The 20,059-nt window shown below is 45.3% G+C and overlaps 2 protein-coding genes across 2 annotated transcripts; both read left to right on the top strand.

The window, feature by feature from the left end:
• The first annotated feature begins 264 nt into the window (after positions 1 to 264).
• LOC111779953 (putative pectinesterase/pectinesterase inhibitor 28) lies at positions 265 to 7,139 on the top strand. Its single transcript, XM_023660173.2, has 3 exons — positions 265 to 969; positions 4,182 to 4,695; positions 6,172 to 7,139. Exons 1-3 carry the CDS (start codon positions 451 to 453, stop codon positions 6,882 to 6,884), a joined length of 1,746 nt encoding a protein of 581 aa, XP_023515941.2. The 5' UTR covers positions 265 to 450; the 3' UTR covers positions 6,885 to 7,139.
• A 4,986-nt stretch (positions 7,140 to 12,125) lies between these two features.
• LOC111779964 (uncharacterized) lies at positions 12,126 to 18,124 on the top strand. Its single transcript, XM_087119708.1, has 5 exons — positions 12,126 to 12,484; positions 14,371 to 14,493; positions 17,428 to 17,494; positions 17,609 to 17,665; positions 17,810 to 18,124. Exons 1-5 carry the CDS (start codon positions 12,207 to 12,209, stop codon positions 17,900 to 17,902), a joined length of 618 nt encoding a protein of 205 aa, XP_086975834.1. The 5' UTR covers positions 12,126 to 12,206; the 3' UTR covers positions 17,903 to 18,124.
• The last annotated feature ends 1,935 nt before the right edge of the window (positions 18,125 to 20,059 follow it).

Genomic DNA, 20,059 nt, shown 5'->3' with positions numbered 1-20,059 from the left:
CACTATAATATTTTTGGTCTCCTACATTAAACAATATCTAATACGTCTCTCCTCAAAATCTTTAATTTTGATAACAATATTGGTTAAAAATGGACAAGGGCAAGCTTCCATTTTTAGTAAAGAAAAACAGAACAACCTTAAATGTCTCCGAGCTCCTGTCTTGTGTGCCACCAAGTTTTGGACAGTTTCAACTGAATTTTGAAACCAAAGGATTCAGCTTCTTTATAATCTCTCCCTCTCTTCAAATCCTCATCAAATCCACATCTAGAAGGGGCTTCTAAGAGGAAGGTCCCCAACTAGCGTCAAAACCCTTTTTTTACTTTTTACTTTTTACTTCTAATAAAAATTTCACCCTCTTTTTACCCTTCTTGAGGGAGAGATTGTACAAACAAAGGAGGAAAAAACAACCCCTTTTGGGTAATTCAAAGTAAAAAACAAAGACACAACAACATGGCTTATGATGAAGATGATTCCGGGAACAATAAGCGATACGCCATCATCGGCGTCTCGTCGATGTTACTAGTCGCAATGGTGGTGGCGGTCACGGTCGGGGTTAACCTAAACAGCGACGAAGCGGGCGGTCCGACCACCGGAACCAAATCCAATGAAATATCTGCGTCGGTGAAAGCCATTAAATCCATTTGCCAAACCACTGATTATAAAAAGGACTGTGTTGATAGTCTTAAGTCTAATGCTAACAACTCTGCTGACCCACATGAATTGGTTAAAGCTGGGTTCAAAGCTGCCATGAAGTTACTTCAAGCCGCAGCTAAACAATCTGTCACCTTGCAACAACTTGAGCAAGACCCTAGAGCCTCCCAAGCCCTTGCTGGCTGTAAGGAGCTCATGGACTTCGCCATCGACGAGCTTAAATTCTCGATGAGTAGGTTTGGTGATTTCGACACTACGCACCTCGATGAGGTGTTGATCGATCTTAAGATTTGGCTCAGTGCCACCATTACGTACCAGGTAATCTTATGTAGGCGAGTTTTGTTCGTTTAAAGTTGGTGGGTTGTGATAAATTTTTGAATTGGTGTAGGGAACTATTACCTGGGCGAGTTTTGTTCGTTTAAAGTTGATGGGTTATGATAAATTTTTGAATTGGGGTGGGAAACTATTTTTGAATTGGGGCGGGAAACTATTACCTGGGCGAGTTTTGTTCGTTTGAAGTTGATGGGTTATGATAAATTTTTGAATTGGGGTGGGAAACTATTACCTGGACGAGTTTTGTTCGTTTAAAGTTGTTGGGTTGTGATAAATTTTTGAATTGAGGTGGGAAACTATTACCTGGACGAGTTTTGTTCGTTTAAAGTTGTTGGGTTGTGATAAATTTTTGAATTGAGGTGGGAAACAATTACCTGGACGAGTTTTGTTCGTTTAAAGTTGATGGGTTGTGATAAATTTTTGAATTGGGGTGGAAAACTATTACCTAGACGAGTTTTGTTCGTTTAAAGTTGATGGGTTGTGATAAATTTTTGAATTGGGGTGGGAAACTATTACCTGGACGAGTTTTGTTCGTTTAAAGTTGTTGGGTTGTGATAAATTTTTGAATTGGGGTGGGAAACTATTACCTGGACGAGTTTTGTTCGTTTAAAGTTGATGGGTTGTGATAAATTTTTGAATTGGGGTGGGAAACTATTACCTAGACGAGTTTTGTTCGTTTAAAGTTGATGGGTTGTGATAAATTTTTGAATTGGGGTGGGAAACTATTACCTGGACGAGTTTTGTTCGTTTAAAGTTGATGGGTTATGATAAATTTTTGAATTGGGGTGGGAAACTATTTTTGAATTGGGGCGGGAAACTATTACCTGGGCGAGTTTTGTTCGTTTGAAGTTGATGGGTTATGATAAATTTTTGAATTGGGGTGGGAAACTATTACCTGGACGAGTTTTGTTCGTTTAAAGTTGTTGGGTTGTGATAAATTTTTGAATTGAGGTGGGAAACTATTACCTGGACGAGTTTTGTTCGTTTAAAGTTGTTGGGTTGTGATAAATTTTTGAATTGAGGTGGGAAACTATTACCTGGACGAGTTTTGTTCGTTTAAAGTTGTTGGGTTGTGATAAATTTTTGAATTGAGGTGGGAAACTATTACCTGGACGAGTTTTGTTCGTTTAAAGTTGATGGGTTGTGATAAATTTTTGAATTGGGGTGGGAAACTATTACCTGGACGAGTTTTGTTCGTTTAAAGTTGTTTGGTTGTGATAAATTTTTGAATTGGGGTGGGAAACTATTACCTGGACGAGTTTTGTTCGTTTAAAGTTGATGGGTTGTGATAAATTTTTGAATTGGGGTGGAAAACTATTACCTAGACGAGTTTTGTTCGTTTAAAGTTGATGGGTTGTGATAAATTTTTGAATTGGGGTGGGAAACTATTACCTGGACGAGTTTTGTTCGTTTAAAGTTGATGGGTTGTGATAAATTTTTGAATTGGGGTGGAAAACTATTACCTAGACGAGTTTTGTTCGTTTAAAGTTGATGGGTTGTGATAAATTTTTGAATTGGGGTGGGAAACTATTACCTGGACGAGTTTTGTTCGTTTAAAGTTGTTGGGTTGTGATAAATTTTTGAATTGGGGTGGGAAACTATTACCTGGACGAGTTTTGTTCGTTTAAAGTTGATGGGTTGTGATAAATTTTTGAATTGGGGTGGGAAACTATTACCTAGACGAGTTTTGTTCGTTTAAAGTTGATGGGTTGTGATAAATTTTTGAATTGGGGTGGGAAACTATTACCTGGACGAGTTTTGTTCGTTTAAAGTTGATGGGTTATGATAAATTTTTGAATTGGGGTGGGAAACTATTTTTGAATTGGGGCGGGAAACTATTACCTGGGCGAGTTTTGTTCGTTTGAAGTTGATGGGTTATGATAAATTTTTGAATTGGGGTGGGAAACTATTACCTGGACGAGTTTTGTTCGTTTAAAGTTGTTGGGTTGTGATAAATTTTTGAATTGAGGTGGGAAACTATTACCTGGACGAGTTTTGTTCGTTTAAAGTTGTTGGGTTGTGATAAATTTTTGAATTGAGGTGGGAAACTATTACCTGGACGAGTTTTGTTCGTTTAAAGTTGATGGGTTGTGATAAATTTTTGAATTGGGGTGGAAAACTATTACCTAGACGAGTTTTGTTCGTTTAAAGTTGATGGGTTGTGATAAATTTTTGAATTGGGGTGGGAAACTATTACCTGGACGAGTTTTGTTCGTTTAAAGTTGATGGGTTGTGATAAATTTTTGAATTGGGGTGGAAAACTATTACCTAGACGAGTTTTGTTCGTTTAAAGTTGATGGGTTGTGATAAATTTTTGAATTGGGGTGGGAAACTATTACCTGGACGAGTTTTGTTCGTTTAAAGTTGTTGGGTTGTGATAAATTTTTGAATTGGGGTGGGAAACTATTACGTGGACGAGTGTCGTTCGTTTAAAGTTGTTGGGTTGTGATAAATTTTTGAATTGGGGTGGAAAACTATTACGTGGGCGAGTTTTGTTCGTTTAAAGTTGGTGGGTTGCGAGTTTTGTTCGGTTAAAGTTGGTGGGTTGTGGTAAATTTTTGAATTGGTGTGGGAAACTACTGGGCGAGTTTTGTTCGTTTAAAGTTGGTGGGTTGCGAGTTTTGTTCGGTTAAAGTTGGTGGGTTGTGGTAAATTTTTGAATTGGTGTGGGAAACTAGAATTGTTGTGGTAAATTTTTGAATTGGTGTGGGAAACTATTACCTGGGCGAGTTTTGTTCGTTTAAAGTTGGTGGGTTGTGATAAATTTTTGAATTGGTGTGGGAAACTGTTACGTGGACGAGTGTTGTTCGTTTAAAGTTGATGGGTTGTGGTAAATTTTTGAATTGGCGTGGGAAACTGTTACGTGGGTGAGTGTTGTTCGTTTAAAGTTGGTGGGTTGTGGTAAATTTTTGAATTGTTGTGGTAAATTTTTGAATTGGTGTGGGAAACTATTACCTGGGCGAGTTTTGTTCGTTTAAAGTTGGTGGGTTGTGATAAATTTTTGAATTGGTGTGGGAAACTGTTACGTGGACGAGTGTTGTTCGTTTAAAGTTGATGGGTTGTGGTAAATTTTTGAATTGGCGTGGGAAACTGTTACGTGGACGAGTGTTGTTCGTTTAAAGTTGATGGGTTGTGGTAAATTTTTGAATTGGTGTGGGAAACTGTTTGGGTTATGATAAATTTTTGAATTGGTGTAGGAAACTTGCTTGGATTCGTTTGAAAACACGACGGGGGATGCGTCGAAGAAGATGAAGAAGGCGTTGAAGACGTCGATGCGGTTGAGTAGCAATGGATTGGCGATGGTGACCGAGATCTCGTCCATGTTGACAGATTTGAAGGTGCCAGGGATCGGCCGACGGCGGCTTCTCGATGCTCCTGTTGTCGTCGGGCACGACGATTATCCCGAGTGGGCGGACCCCGGGATACGGCGGCTATTGGCGGCTAAGGGGAAAGTGAAGGCAAACTTTGTGGTGGCTGTGGATGGAAGTGGGGATTTCAACAGCATTCAATCAGCTATTGACAAAGTTCCAAAGAGGAAGAACAACGAAACTTTTGTGATTCATATCAAGGAAGGAGTGTATAAGGAATACGTGAACATTAAAAAATCCATCACCCATTTGATGCTCGTTGGCGATGGCCCGAAAAAGACGATCATCAGTGGCCAGAAGAACTTCGTCGATGGCATAACCACATTCAAAACTGCAACCTTTGGTCAGTATACTAATTTCGTATTTGATTGTGTCATACCTCTATAAAATTAGGTTATCTTTGGATGAACTTGAATTGCTTGACCCGAGTTGGGTTATCTTTGGATGAACTTGAATTGCTTGACCCGAGTTGGGTTATCTTTGGATGAACTTGAATTGCTTGACCCGAGTTGGGTTATCTTTGGATGAACTTGAATTGCTTGACCCGAGTTGGGTTATCTTTGGATGAACTTGAATTGCTTGACCCGAGTTGGGTTATCTTTGGATGAACTTGAATTGCTTGACCCGAGTTGGGTTATCTTTGGATGAACTTGAATTGCTTGACCCGAGTTGGGTTATCTTTGGATGAACTTGAATTGCTTGACCCGAGTTGGGTTATCTTTGGATGAACTTGAATTGCTTGACCCGAGTTGGGTTATCTTTGGATGAACTTGAATTGCTTGACCCGAGTTGGGTTATCTTTGGATGAACTTGAATTGCTTGACCCGAGTTGGGTTATCTTTGGATGAACTTGAATTGCTTGACCCGAGTTGGGTTATCTTTGGATGAACTTGAATTGCTTGACCCGAGTTGGGTTATCTTTGGATGAACTTGAATTGCTTGACCCGAGTTGGGTTATCTTTGGATGAACTTGAATTGCTTGACCCGAGTTGGGTTATCTTTGGATGAACTTGAATTGCTTGACCCGAGATGAACTTGCATTGCTTGACCCGAGTTGGGTTATCTTTGGATGAACTTGCATTGCTTGACCCGAGTTGGGTTATCTTTGGATGAACTTGCATTGCTTGACCCGAGTTGGGTTATCTTTGGATGAACTTGCATTGCTTGACCCGAGTTGGGTTATCTTTGGATGAACTTGCATTGCTGATATTGACCCGAGTTGGGTTATCTTTGGATGAACTTGCATTGCTGATATTGACCCGAGTTGGGTTATCTTTGGATGAACTTGCATTGCTGATATTGACCCGAGTTGGGTTATCTTTGGATGAACTTGGATTGCTGATATTGACCCGAGTTGGGTTATCTTTGGATGAACTTGGATTGCTGATATTGACCCGAGTTGGGTTATCTTTGGATGAACTTGCATTGCTGATATTGACCCGAGTTGGGTTATCTTTGGATGAACTTGCATTGCTGATATTGACCCGAGTTGGGTTATCTATGGATGAACTTGCATTGCTGATATTGACCCGAGTTGGGTTATCTATGGATGAACTTGCATTGCTGATATTGACCCGAGTTGGGTTATCTATGGATGACCTTGCATTGCTGATATTGACCCGAGTTGGGTTATCTATGGATGAACTTGCATTATAAAAATGTGCCATTCGTTCCTCTTAAAAAGATCTATAACATAATTGTTCCAAGTAATTGCATGCAGCTGTGTCCTCATGCTTGATATTAGTTCAAGTAATTGCATGCAGCTGTGTCCTCATGCCTGATATTAGTTCAAATAATTAGTTTAAATAATTGCATGCAGCTGTGACGGCGGAGCACTTCCTAGCAAGAGACATAGGGTTTGTGAACACGGCAGGACCACACAAGCACCAAGCAGTAGCATTACGAGTCCAAGCAGACAAAGCCATATTCTTCAACTGCGAGATGCATGGCTACCAAGACACACTCTACGTCCACACCTTGCGACAATTCTACAGAGACTGCATCGTCTCTGGCACCATCGACTTCATCTTCGGCGACGCAGCTGTCGTCTTCCAAAACTGCATCTTCCTAATCCGCAAGCCGCTTTCAAATCAACAAAACATCGTCACAGCACACGGCCGGAAGGAGCGCCGACAACCCTCCGCCCTAATCATCCAAAACTGCACCTTCAAGGCGGACACGGACCTCGCCCCAGTGAAAAATGAGTTCCGATCCTTCCTCGGGAGACCGTGGAAGGAATATTCAAGAACGATCATCATGGAATCATACATCGACGATGTGATTCATCCAGATGGGTGGCTGCCGTGGAGCGGCGACTGGGGGTTGAAGACATGCTTTTACACGGAGTTTCGGAACTACGGGCCAGGGTCGGACACGTCGAAGAGGGTGAAATGGAGGGGGGTGAAGGTTCTTACGCCGGCGCATGCGGTGGATTTCACGGCGAGTAGGTTTATATTGGGAGATAGATGGATAAAGGCCACCGGAACACCGTACGCGCCGGGGTTGATAATGAGAGGACACAGTGAGGTGTAGCTCATTGATTTTGGTGACCAACATTTTTTAATTCTTTTGAAATGGCGGCCGGCGGCCGGCGACCAGGCTTAAGGCCGTAAGAGCCGTGTGTTCGTATGAGTTGTTTTTTTTTTTTTTTGTTTTTTAAGTTTAAAATTTATTTATTTATTTTTTATTTTTTATAAAATGGTTAATTGTTTGCAATTCTTCCATTTTGTAAGAGTTCGGATTCGGACATTTTCCCCCATTTTATTATTAATAAATCGTCGGTTAGTTGCTTCTCGTTTCGTCGTCGGTCAGTTGCTTCTCGTTTCGTCGTCGGTCAGTTGCTTCTCGTTTCGTCGTCGGTCAGTTGCTTCTCGTTTCGTCGTCGGTCAGTTGCTTCTCGTTTCGTCGTCGGTCAGTTGCTTCTCGTTTCGTCGTCGGTCAGTTGCTTCTCGTTTCGTCGTCGGTCAGTTGCTTCTCGTTTCGTCGTCGGTCAGTTGCTTCTCGTTTCGTCGTCGGTCAGTTGCTTCTCGTTTCGTCGTCGGTCAGTTGCTTCTCGTTTCGTCGTCGGTCAGTTGCTTCTCGTTTCGTCGTCGGTCAGTTGCTTCTCGTTTCGTCGTCGGTCAGTTGCTTCTCGTTTCGTCGTCGGTCAGTTGCTTCTCGTTTCGTCGTCGGTCAGTTACTTCTCGTTTCGTCGTCGGTCAGTTACTTCTCGTTTCGTCGTCGGTCAGTTACTTCTCGTTTCGACGAGGCAGAGTGACACAGGGCAGAGCCAGCCCGGTCAGGGCAGAGCCAGCCCGGTCATCACGACGCGAGGCAGAGCGACACAGGGCAGAGCCAGCCCGGTCATCACGACGCGAGGCAGGGCGACACAGGGTAGAGCCAGCCCGGTCATCACGACACGGGGTAGAGCGACACAGGGCAGAGCCAGCCCGGTCATCACGACACAGGGCAGAGTCAGCCCGGTCATCACGACACAGGGCAGAGCCAGCCCGGTCATCACAACACAGGGCAGAGCCAGCCCGGTCATCACGACACAGGGCAGAGCCAGCCCGGTCATCACGACACAGGGCAGAGCCAGCCCGGTCATCACGACACAGGGCAGAGCCAGCCCGGTCATCACGACACAGGGCAGAGCCAGCCCGATCATCACGACACAGGGCAGAGCCAACCCGATCATCACGACACAGGGCAGAGCCAACTCGGTCATCACGACACAGGGCAGAGCCAACTCGGTCATCACGACACAGGGCAGAGCCAACTCGGTCATCACGACACAGGGCAGAGCCAACCCAGTCATCACGACGCGAGGCAGAGCGACACAGGGCAGAGCCAGCCCAGTCATCACGACGCGAGGCAGAGCGACACAGGGTAGAGCCAGCCCGGTCATCACGACACGAGGCAGAGCGACACAGGGCAGAGGCAGCCCGGTCATCACGACACGAGGCAGAGCGACACAGGGTAGAGGCAGCCCGGTCATCACGACACGAGGCAGAGCGACACAGGGTAGAGGCAGCCCGGTCATCACGACGCGAGGCAGAGCGACACAGGGCAGAGCCAGCCCGATCATCACGACGCGAGGCAGAGCGACACAGGGCAGAGCCAGCCCGATCATCACGACGCGAGGCAGAGCGACACAGGGCAGAGCCAGCCCGGTCATCACGATGCGAGGAAGAGCGACACAGGGCAGAGCCAGCCCGGTCATCACGATGCGAGGCAGAGCGACACAGGGTAGAGCCAGCCCGGTCATCACGACATGAGGCAGAGCGATAGAGTCAGCCCGGTCATCACGACGCGAGGCAGAGCCAACGCGAGGCAGCCCGGTCATCACGACGCGAGGCAGAGCGACACAGGGCAGAGCCAGCCCGATCATCACGACGCGAGGCAGAGCGACACAGGGCAGAGCCAGCCCGATCATCACGACGCGAGGCAGAGCGACACAGGGCAGAGCTAGCCCGGTCATCACGACGCGAGGCAGGGCGACACAGGGTAGAGCCAGCCTGGTCATCACGACACGGGGTAGAGCGACACAGGGCAGAGCCAGCCCGGTCATCACGACACAGGGCAGAGCCAACTCGGTCATCACGACACAGGGCAGAGCCAACTCGGTCATCACGACACAGGGCAGAGCCAACTCGGTCATCACGACACAGGGCAGAGCCAACTCGGTCATCACGACACAGGGCAGAGCCAACCCGGTCATCACGACACAGGGCAGAGCCAACCCGGTCATCACGACGCGAGGCAGAGCGACACAGGGTAGAGCCAGCCCGGTCATCACGACGCGAGGCAGAGCGACACAGGGCAGAGCCAGCCCGGTCATCACGACGCGAGGCAGAGCCAACCCGGTCATCACGACACAGGGTAGAGCCAGCCCGGTCATCACGACGCGAGGCAGAGCCAACCCGGTCATCACGACACAGGGCAGAGCCAACTCGGTCATCACGACACGAGGCAGAGCGACACAGGGCAGAGGCAGCCCGGTCATCACGACACGAGGCAGAGCGACACAGGGTAGAGCCAGCCCGGTCATCACGACGCGAGGCAAAGCGACACAGGGCAGAGCCAGCCCGATCATCACGACGCGAGGCAGAGCGACACAGGGCAGAGCCAACCCGGTCATCACGACGCGAGGCAGAGCCAGCCCGGTCATCACGACACAGGGCAGAGCCAGCCCGGCCATCACGTCGCGAGGTAGAGCCAACCCGGTCATCACGACACAGGGCAGAGCCAACTCGGTCATCACGACACAGGGCAGAGCCAACTCGGTCATCACGACACAGGGCAGAGCCAACCCAGTCATCACGACGCGAGGCAGAGCGACACAGGGCAGAGCCAGCCCAGTCATCACGACGCGAGGCAGAGCGACACAGGGTAGAGCCAGCCCGGTCATCACGACACGAGGCAGAGCGACACAGGGCAGAGGCAGCCCGGTCATCACGACGCGAGGCAGAGCGACACAGGGTAGAGGCAGCCCGGTCATCACGACGCGAGGCAGAGCGACACAGGGCAGAGGCAGCCCGGTCATCACGACGCGAGGCAGAGCGACACAGGGCAGAGCCAGCCTGATCATCACGACGCGAGGCAGAGCGACACAGGGCAGAGCCAGCCCGATCATCACGACGCGAGGCAGAGCGACAGGGCAGAGCCAACCCGGTCATCACGACGCGAGGCAGAGCCAGCCCGGTCATCACGACACAGGGCAGAGCCAGCCCGGCCATCACGTCGCGAGGTAGAGCCAACCCGGTCATCACGACACAGGGCATAGCCAACTCGGTCATCACGACACAGGGCAGAGCCAACTCGGTCATCACGACACAGGGCAGAGCCAACCCAGTCATCACGACGCGAGGCAGAGCGACACAGGGCAGAGCCAGCCCAGTCATCACGACGCGAGGCAGAGCGACACAGGGTAGAGCCAGCCCGGTCATCACGACACGAGGCAGAGCGACACAGGGTAGAGGCAGCCCGGTCATCACGACACGAGGCAGAGCGACACAGGGCAGAGGCAGCCCGGTCATCACGACGCGAGGCAGAGCGACACAGGGCAGAGCCAGCCCGATCATCACGACGCGAGGCAGAGCGACACAGGGCAGAGCCAGCCCGATCATCACGACGCGAGGCAGAGCGACACAGGGCAGAGCCAGCCCGGTCATCACGATGCGAGGCAGAGCGACACAGGGTAGAGCCAGCCCGGTCATCACGATGCGAGGCAGAGCGACACAGGGTAGAGCCAGCCCGGTCATCACGACATGAGGCAGAGCGATAGAGTCAGCCCGGTCATCACGACGCGAGGCAGAGCCAACGCGAGGCAGCCCGGTCATCACGACGCGAGGCAGAGCGACACAGGGCAGAGCCAGCCCGATCATCACGACGCGAGGCAGAGCGACACAGGGCAGAGCCAGCCCGATCATCACGACGCGAGGCAGAGCGACACAGGGCAGAGCTAGCCCGGTCATCACGACGCGAGGCAGGGCGACACAGGGTAGAGCCAGCCTGGTCATCACGACACGGGGTAGAGCGACACAGGGCAGAGCCAGCCCGGTCATCACGACACAGGGCAGAGCCAACTCGGTCATCACGACACAGGGCAGAGCCAACTCGGTCATCACGACACAGGGCAGAGCCAACTCGGTCATCACGACACAGGGCAGAGCCAACCCGGTCATCACGACACAGGGCAGAGCCAACCCGGTCATCACGACGCGAGGCAGAGCGACACAGGGTAGAGCCAGCCCGGTCATCACGACGCGAGGCAGAGCGACACAGGGTAGAGCCAGCCCGGTCATCACGACGCGAGGCAGAGCGACACAGGGCAGAGCCAGCCCGGTCATCACGACGCGAGGCAGAGCCAACCCGGTCATCACGACACAGGGTAGAGCCAGCCCGGTCATCACGACGCGAGGCAGAGCCAACCCGGTCATCACGACACAGGGCAGAGCCAACTCGGTCATCACGACACGAGGCAGAGCGACACAGGGCAGAGGCAGCCCGGTCATCACGACACGAGGCAGAGCGACACAGGGCAGAGCCAGCCCGGTCATCACGACGCGAGGCAAAGCGACACAGGGCAGAGCCAGCCCGATCATCACGACGCGAGGCAGAGCGACACAGGGCAGAGCCAACCCGGTCATCACGACGCGAGGCAGAGCTAGCCCGGTCATCACGACACAGGGCAGAGCCAGCCCGGCCATCACGTCGCGAGGTAGAGCCAACCCGGTCATCACGACACAGGGCAGAGCCAACTCGGTCATCACGACACGAGGCAGAGCGACACAGGGCAGAGCCAACTCGGTCATCACGACACGAGGCAGAGCGACACAGGGCAGAGGCAGCCCGGTCATCACGACACGAGGCAGAGCGACACAGGGCAGAGCCAGCCCGATCATCACGACGCGAGGTAGAGCGACACAGGGCAGAGCCAGCCCGGTCATCACGACGCGAGGCAGAGCGACACAGGGCAGAGCCAGCCCGGTCATCACGACACGGGGTAGAGCGACAGAGGGCAGAGCCAGCCCGGTCATCACGACACAGGGCAGAGCCAACCCGGTCATCACGACACAGGGCAGAGCCAACCCGATCATCACGACACAGGGCAGAGCCAACCCGATCATCACGACACAGGGCTGAGCCAGAGTGGTGCGGTGGTCTAACAAGTGAGAATCTTTGTCTACCGCTTCACATCCTAGACAAATCTTTTACAGCTTCACATCCTGGACAAATTTTTTACAGCTTCACATCCTAGTGTCCATGTTGAAGATATGCTGACATTTGCTTTTTGGTAGTCAATCACGAATCAAAAAAAACCTCAACTATCAAATCCACAAATGCCCAAACTCAAAGTTGGGTATAAACCCCATGACGCCATCCCGTCCCTGCCCTTTGGTCCTTTTCGAAACCATAATCTCCCACTCTCTCCAATGGCGTCCTCGTCTTCGTTGGCAACATCCTACCCTACCGACTCATCGTCTTCTTCTTTCTCGTGTTCGCCATCGCCGGAGAATTCGGCGTCAAAAAGATCGGGCCACGCTTAGGATTCGCAAGAAGTCTCGCTCTCATTCTAAACGCCGTCGCAGGCACCGCCACTCCTCCTCCGACTCTCTCGCTTCATCTGACTCCGATTCCGATTACTCCCGGTAACCTGAATATGTAAATTTTTTCTCTTAGTATGCTTTTCCTCTGTGGTTTCTGATCTTTTTATTATATATATTATATTCTTTTTACCTTGGTTGTTGTTTAGTTGCTATTGATTAGAGTTTGAAGCAAACTGGGAGTTTTTATGCGATAGTTGATACTCTTTGAGGAACTCTGTTGAGTCTTTTCTAATCTGTTCTTTTTTTGTCATTCTGGAGGTCTTGTGATTTATGTGCTCTTAGTTATGATTAGGTTGCCAATCAGAATTGCTTGGCATGAGAACTTCAACTCCTGGTTATGAATTTGAAATTTATGGCATTTTCTGTATAGGAAGCGAAGAATTTAGGGTTCATTATTTCATACTCTGTTTAGGAAGCGAAGAATTTATGGCATCTTCTGTTATATTTAAACTTTGGGCAAATAGTCTCCATTTTTGAGTTTGGTGTCTATTTGATCCGGTGATTTGAAAGATTGTTCCAAATGATTTGTTCTAAATGGTTGTAAACCAATTTGACTGACGTTTGCTGACAAACAATTGATGTGGTGGTTAAATGGATGGATGTATGTTGTTGTGCTGGCTAAGTAAGATTCTTTTATTGAGTGTCTTCATTCTGCTTTTCTCTAGCCTGCTCATTGTCACAATCGCACTTTTAATGGCAGCGGACTTGCGATTGTGCGGCACTCACTTTCCAACGACAAGTGAGCTAAGCCAATTCGTTCTTGCGTCGCCTACGGCCAAGCGACATATGCTCGAGCCTTTGGCCTCGGTTTTAAGAGAAGGTTTTAGAAAGCGAGGGCAGAGAGAGATTTTCGAAAGAGAGATTTTTGAAAGAGAGATTTTTGAAAGAGACATTATATAAGCAAGCAAGAGAGAAATAACAACGGTTTACAGTATATAACCTCGGGTAGGGAGAAGTTGACAACTAGTCGTATCCCCCTATAATATATTCTGAGGCATTTCATGTTTGACAGGCCTAGACATGATATTTCTGAAACGTCATACTCCCTAGAAATACAAAAGTAAAACACTGAATATGAAAAGACATAAAGGGTTGGGCTTGTCATGGGCATGCGGCCATGGGCAACACGCCTTGGACGAGCATGATCGTGACACTCATCATCGGTGTCAGAATCGTCGGCACTTTCTTCTCAAGCTATGGTCTTCCACTTTCTCCTTCCTAAGTTCCAACTCCCTTCGACGCGGTACTCTGATCACCAATGATCCGATTGCACTGTCAACCATTGGCTCGTCGGAATTGTTGACCAGAAAATTTCCCCCCTCTTCCAAACCAGTCGACAGTGTCTCCTCCTCTGATCTTACCATCAATTTGTTCTGCAGCCCTTGGGATTGAATCTTTAACCCATCAACGGAGAGACTTTGTAATCTTCAATCTCTGGTGGCTATTTTCCATTACCGCAGCAGCTGTTATCCCCATTCAATTCTCTCCCACATGGGGCGGTGAATGTGTTATAATCCAATCTGGACAGATGCCTAGTTTGGTCTGTTTTTAAACGAGGTTCATTTGTTCCAAATCAGAACGAGGAACAACTTCGTTCATTCATTCTAGATCTGGAACGAGGGGCGTCCCTTGTCTTAGATAGCCTTGTTTAATATGAAGCGTTCCAGATCATTAATTCCTCATTCAAGTGGTTTGTTCCATTTTGATTGCTTTGGAAGTAGCAGCAATAAGAGAGTTTGCAGATAGGAGAAGGAAAAAGGGAGAGAGGTCGGAAGAAGACGTGCTTCATATTTTCTGGGATTCTTAATTTATACTTTTCAAGATCATGTCTGAGTGAGTGGTGTTGCTTATTTTCTAGTCAATTATTTTTGCATAGCACCTGTCTTGTACCCAAGATAATTCTTACTAGCCCTTGTATATACTTGCAGAAGCAATAGCTCTTCTCAAAGTGAGCTTGAAGAGTTTGGCCGTTCAAAGCGGCATAAGAAGAATGGTAGAACGATAACGGTAGATGTTTTTACACAACATTTCTTTTCCTATTTGGCTTTGTAGTTTCACTTGTGGATTTCTCCTTGTTATTGTTACTATTTGTGCATCGATAAGAAGGGGGAGCGAAGTTAGAAACATCACCATGAAAGGCGTAAGCATAAAGCTAAAGAGGTAGACCACTGTTGTGCTTGTGTACTATTTTTTCCTTTGTTGCTGATAATGTTGTAATTTCGATGAATTGAGAAATGCCATGGAAATAACCTCTTTGTATATTAGATTTATGGATACATGTAAGATCCATGTACTTAGTTAATAATTGAAGAGTCATGAGAGTCAGATTCATTTAGTTGATACATGTATTAGATTATTCATGTATCACCATAATGATAATACATGTATTATATAGACTTGTTATTTAATATTTGGTACATGTATGACTATGGAGGATATTTCAAAAGGCTTATGTAAGGACAACTTTAAAATAGAATACATCTCTTCCTCATAATTGTCCATAAAACTGGTATTAGAACCAAGTTAACTATGACTTCATCTAGTTCAATTCATACCCATGTCCCCTTACCAAAACAAATTATGGTTAATAGAGTATCCAAATAGAGGCCTGGTTGGGACCTATTGGAGCATGGGACCAATTATAGTAAATAGAATGGAGGCCTTGTTGTGATCTATGAGAGCATGGGACACAGTGGTGTATGAGTTCAAGGAGGAGGAGATGAAGAAGGAGAAGAAGGCGTTATTCACAATCCACCAAAGAGTAGATGACGCCACGTTTGAGTTGATCGTCCATGCAAAATCTTCTGAGAACGCTTGGGAGGTCTGGAGATAGACTTTGATGGTTTAGATAGAGTGAAGAAAATCTGCTTGCAATATTTACCCGTAGATTTTGAGGCTCTACATCAAGAAGATTCAACATCAATATGTGTTTACTTCCATTGTGTAAACCCCATCGTGTAAGAAATGAGAAGACATGACGAGAAGGTAGAAGAAGTACGAGTTGTGGAGAAGATTATGAGATTTTTACACTCAAGGTTTGACTACATTGCCGTGGAAATTGAAGAATCTAATAAACTTGAAGAAATATTAGTAGAGGAGGTTCAAGGCTCTATACAAGTCTATGAAGAAAGAGGCTTGAGAAAGAAGAAAGAAGACGTATGGAGCAAGCACTGCAAGCCAACTCTTCCCAAAAGAAGGATGGCTTCTCAAAAGGAGGCTACCTCGAGTAAGGGTAGCCTTGGTGGTCAAAATGGAGGACGAGGGGATCGCAATAACTAATCTAATTTATAAAATAGCAATCATGTTGATGATAGTAAAGGAATAGTCATGGAAACAATGAGGCGCGTGCTTGAGGCCGTGGTCGTGGATGAGTCCTTGTCGACCATGTCCATGACTGCGGCCTCGGCTAGGCACCTCATAGCTTCCACGACCATTCCCTTTACTATCATCAATATGGTTGCTGCTTTGTTCATTAGAGTGGTTATCGTGACCATCTCGTCCTTCCTTTTGACCACCACGTTTACCTCTTCATAAACTTGTAGAGAGCCTTGAGGCTCCTTCGCCGATATCTTCTCAAGATTATGAGATTCTTTAATTGTCACGACAATAGAGTCAACTTTGAGTGTAAAGATCCCAGGATTTTCTCTACAAATGTACTTCTACCTTCTCCCCATGTCTCCATTTGTTACCCTAGTTTATATAGTAGAAGTAATCACAAATTGATTTCGAACCTTTTCGTTGTAGGGCTTCGAAATCTGCTTGCAAGGCTTTCTCCAATACCTCTTAAGCTTTCTTGTGCATAGTGCCTTCTTCTCCTTCTTCATCTCCTCCTTGAATCCATTCATCATCGCATCCCATGCTCCCGATCATCCCAACAAGGCCTCCATTTGAATACTCTATTTACCATAATTAACTTGATGAAGTCATATTTAACTTAGCTTTGATACCAATTTTGTTGACAAATTTTGCTATTTGGAAGAATAGATGTATTCTATCTCAAAGTTGATAATAAATCTCTACATAGATGATCTTTTATAGGTTTTTTTTGGAAGATCCTTCCTGCCATACATATACCAAATATTAAATAACGAATCTACCTAATACTTGTATTATCGTTATAGTGATATATGAATAATCTAATACCTTGCCATACATATACCAAATATTAAATAACGAATCTACCTAATATTTGTACTATCGTTATAGTGATATATGAATAATCTAATACCTTGTCATACATATACCAAATATTAAATAACGAATCTACCTAATACATGTACTATCGTTATAGTGATGTATGAATAATCTAATACATGTATCAATCAAATGAATCTAACTCCCATGACTTTTCAATTATTAACCAAGTACATGGATCTCTAATATACTTATATCTCACCAATTTATGTATCCATAAATACATGAAACAAATTTAATATCTTACTGCTTTTACTCGTATTTACATCCTTTTGATTATTACTTCAGAACCCTTTTGATTTATTACTTCAGAACATATTGTGATAAAGGAGATCTAGCTTCTAACACATGCATCCAATGGCTTAGATTTTTGCTTCAATGTATTTTTAGTCTTTGGTAGGCCTGATTTATCCCAACGCAATAGTGTAAGACATGTACCTTTGTATATTTTAAGAATGGGCATCAAGATAATATAAGTTTTCTAATCATTACTTGAGGCATAAAGACTCCAAGCATCATTGAGGCACAAGCCTCATGTATAAAAGTTCTAAACCACTTATAATCTAAAGAAGGCATAAGCTTTGAGGCTAAAAAATTTGAGCCATTCTAAGACAAGCCCTTTAGACTGAGGCTGAAAGTATCGATCTATTTGCCAAATGATCTTATTGTTTCTAGTCCTGCAATCTTTAGACTGCATCTATAGTTGGTTTTGTTTTTGGAGTGGTTTCTGAATTGGATATAATATGAGATGTTTCTGTGACCATTTACTGATTGATTCTTTGATATTGGAGTTGGGGTCCGTGTCATGATGATCGGGCTGTTGATTGGGAGTTGATGTATAGAAACAGCCAGAAGAGAGTAGTGGCCCTGTGCCGCTTTCCAAGGTTCCTTTCACAGCATTGTTTAATTTCAATTCATTCTTTTTCGACATCTCTTATCTCAACTTTGCAGTTTCTTCATCTAATTTAACAGTTTTTATTGCGGGAGAAGGATGATGGTACTCGGCGGAGTGCTGTCTCTGGCAAAAAGGTGAAAGATCCATCTCTTAGTTGTTTTTGCACATGTTTTGGAGTGCCTTTGACATGGCTAAAAACACTTTTCCCTTGACCAAAAGCACTTCTCACTCAAGTCGGTAACAAAGTTCTAGTTTTCATTATTATGATTACCTTTCAGATTTTGTTGAAACTTGACAAATCAAAGGAAGACAAAGCAGAGGAAAACAGAAGAAATGAATTGCTGAAATTCTTGAACTCTAGCTTTGACTAATGGCTGTGTATTAAGAATGAAGGAAAGAGGCATTATTAGCTCAGTTCAACCAACAGTTGTGTGACATTCAAGCCTGTGAACTTTCTTCTCCTTTTGAGGTTTTGATGCATATGGATCAAGATCTTGTTTTAATTCCTTATGGACAGGAATTGAAATTGAAATGACAAATGACTTAGCTTGTTTGATTTTGTTTGATGGGATGGAATGGGATGGGATGATGAATGATTGATTGTTAGTTCTTATGATTAGATTGGGTAAAATGCTCAAGCGCTGCCTTGCCTAAGCATTGTTTTTACAATGTTCACTCAAAAAGTTTTCATGATAATCTCTCCATTGCCCTCCTTCCACCCCGTGTTGCAGCTGAGAGACCACTTATGGCAGGAGGAGGTCGATCTTGCAGGGTTGAGATCGAACCAATTGATAGTCAACAAGTGATACTAACATCCAGTGACTGTCACGGTCATGTTTATCCAAGACGTGTTGTCCAAGTTGCATGTCCATTACATGCCAAAACTCTTGCCTTGTAACTTTATCGCTTTCCTTTATTGCTTTCATTGTGTATGATTTTCTTGTCTTTTTTAAGTGACTTCGGCAGAAACTTGTCTATGCATGAGACATGAAATACTCTAGACTGTAATGTAGGGGGATGCGACTAGTCGTCAACTTCTCACACTTAGATTTTGTATGACCATTCGGTGAAATCACGTTTAGGCTTGTCAGACATGAATTGTCTCAAAATGTACTGTAAGGGGATACGACTAGTTGTCAAATTCTCACTATCCGAAAAGTTATATGTTATTTAAGTCGTTATGTTGCCTTTTGTTTGTAGTCATATAACATTGTTTTCAATCTTTCTTGCAATCTTGTTTTCAAACTCTCTTTTAAAATTTCTCACCCCTGTTTTCTAAAACTTTCTCAAAATGGGGCTAGAGACCTAGTATACGTTGTTGAGTTGTAGGTGACAAGATCCTAAGTTGGCTTGACTCACTCAGTGCTGAGAGTGAGTATCGCACAATCACTAAATCTGCTACCAAGAAAAGTGCGATTATGATTATTGGTATTAGAGCAGAGTTGTCTCTAAAATTATTTTGCAAGAGTGATGATAATAATCTCCAACAAGATGAAAAGTAATGAAGAAGATATGTCAGGAAAACTGTAGAAAAAAATTCTATGTACTTTGAGTGACGGAAAAATTTACTTATGTTGTAGTATCAATTGAGGAATTCAAAGATATTGTGATAACATGTCCATTGATGAATTACAAAATTCATTAGTGGTGTATGAACAATTTTTTTGAATATCCAGCATTAATGGAGAGGAGCAAATTCTAAAAGTTGAAGGTCGAACGGAAATAAGTAATAGAGGAAGAGGAACTTACAGGGGTAGAGGACGCGGAAGAGGAAGATCAACTTTCAACAAAGCAACTCTTGAATGTTATAGGTGTCATGACTTAGGTCATTTTCAAAGAGAAGATGAAATGCTGTTAATAGCTCGTATGGAAAGACATGAAGCAAAAAGGAGTGATGCTTGGTTCTTAGATTCTGATTGCTCAAACCATACGTGTGTAAATGAAGGTATGTTTTCAAGCTTGGACAAGACCTTTTCCTACACCGTCAAGCTTGAAAATAATAGTATGAAAGTTACTAGAAAGAGTGGAGTGAAATTAACTTTGTATGGGGTTCGTTACACTATTAGTAATGTGTATTGGGTACCTGAACTCAAAATTAATCTCTTGAGCGTTAGACAACTACAAGAAAAAGGAGTAGCAGTGTTGTTCAAAGATGGTGTATGTAGCATTTATCATCCACAAAAAAGGAAAAAATGGCAGAGTCAATTATGAATGCAAATCGGCTGTTCATTTTGCTTGCTGAACCATCTGCCACAACTAAGGAAGGAAGATGCCTCCAAGTTTCAAATACGGATCAGTTAACACTTTAACACCATCGTTGTGGTCATCTAGGCTATAAATGCTTGTGCACATTGAAACACAAAAACATGATAAAAGGTCTATGAACCTGACAACTTGTGTCCAAGGCTTCATGTGTTCCTAGCGACACAATTTTAACCTACGTCCAAGGGTTCATGTGTTCCAAGTGACGGTTTGAAAACCTATGCCCAAGGCTTCATGCGTTCCAAGCGACATAGTATGGCAACCTA

The sequence above is a fragment of the Cucurbita pepo genome, chromosome 18, assembly GCF_057944985.1.
Source record: "Cucurbita pepo subsp. pepo isolate OVF chromosome 18, ASM5794498v1, whole genome shotgun sequence".
NCBI classification, from domain to species: domain Eukaryota; kingdom Viridiplantae; phylum Streptophyta; class Magnoliopsida; order Cucurbitales; family Cucurbitaceae; genus Cucurbita; species Cucurbita pepo.
Note: the sequence above shows the minus strand (reverse complement) of the source record. Positions and strands in the feature narration are given on the sequence as shown.

What these genes read in the sequence shown, in the direction of transcription:
- LOC111779953 (XM_023660173.2), top strand. Translation starts at nt 451, where the DNA reads ATGGCTTATGATGAAGATGATTCCGGGAACAATAAGCGATACGCCATC. An exon ending in GTGCCACCATTACGTACCAG is followed by an intron (nt 970 to 4,181) that starts GTAATCTTATGT and finishes GAATTGGTGTAG; the next exon opens with GAAACTTGCTTGGATTCGTT. An exon ending in ATTCAAAACTGCAACCTTTG is followed by an intron (nt 4,696 to 6,171) that starts GTCAGTATACTA and finishes AATTGCATGCAG; the next exon opens with CTGTGACGGCGGAGCACTTC.
- LOC111779964 (XM_087119708.1), top strand. Translation starts at nt 12,207, where the DNA reads ATGACGCCATCCCGTCCCTGCCCTTTGGTCCTTTTCGAAACCATAATC. An exon ending in TTTTCCTATTTGGCTTTGTA is followed by an intron (nt 14,494 to 17,427) that starts GTTTCACTTGTG and finishes TTGATATTGGAG; the next exon opens with TTGGGGTCCGTGTCATGATG. An exon ending in GTGCTGTCTCTGGCAAAAAG is followed by an intron (nt 17,666 to 17,809) that starts GTGAAAGATCCA and finishes ATTACCTTTCAG; the next exon opens with ATTTTGTTGAAACTTGACAA.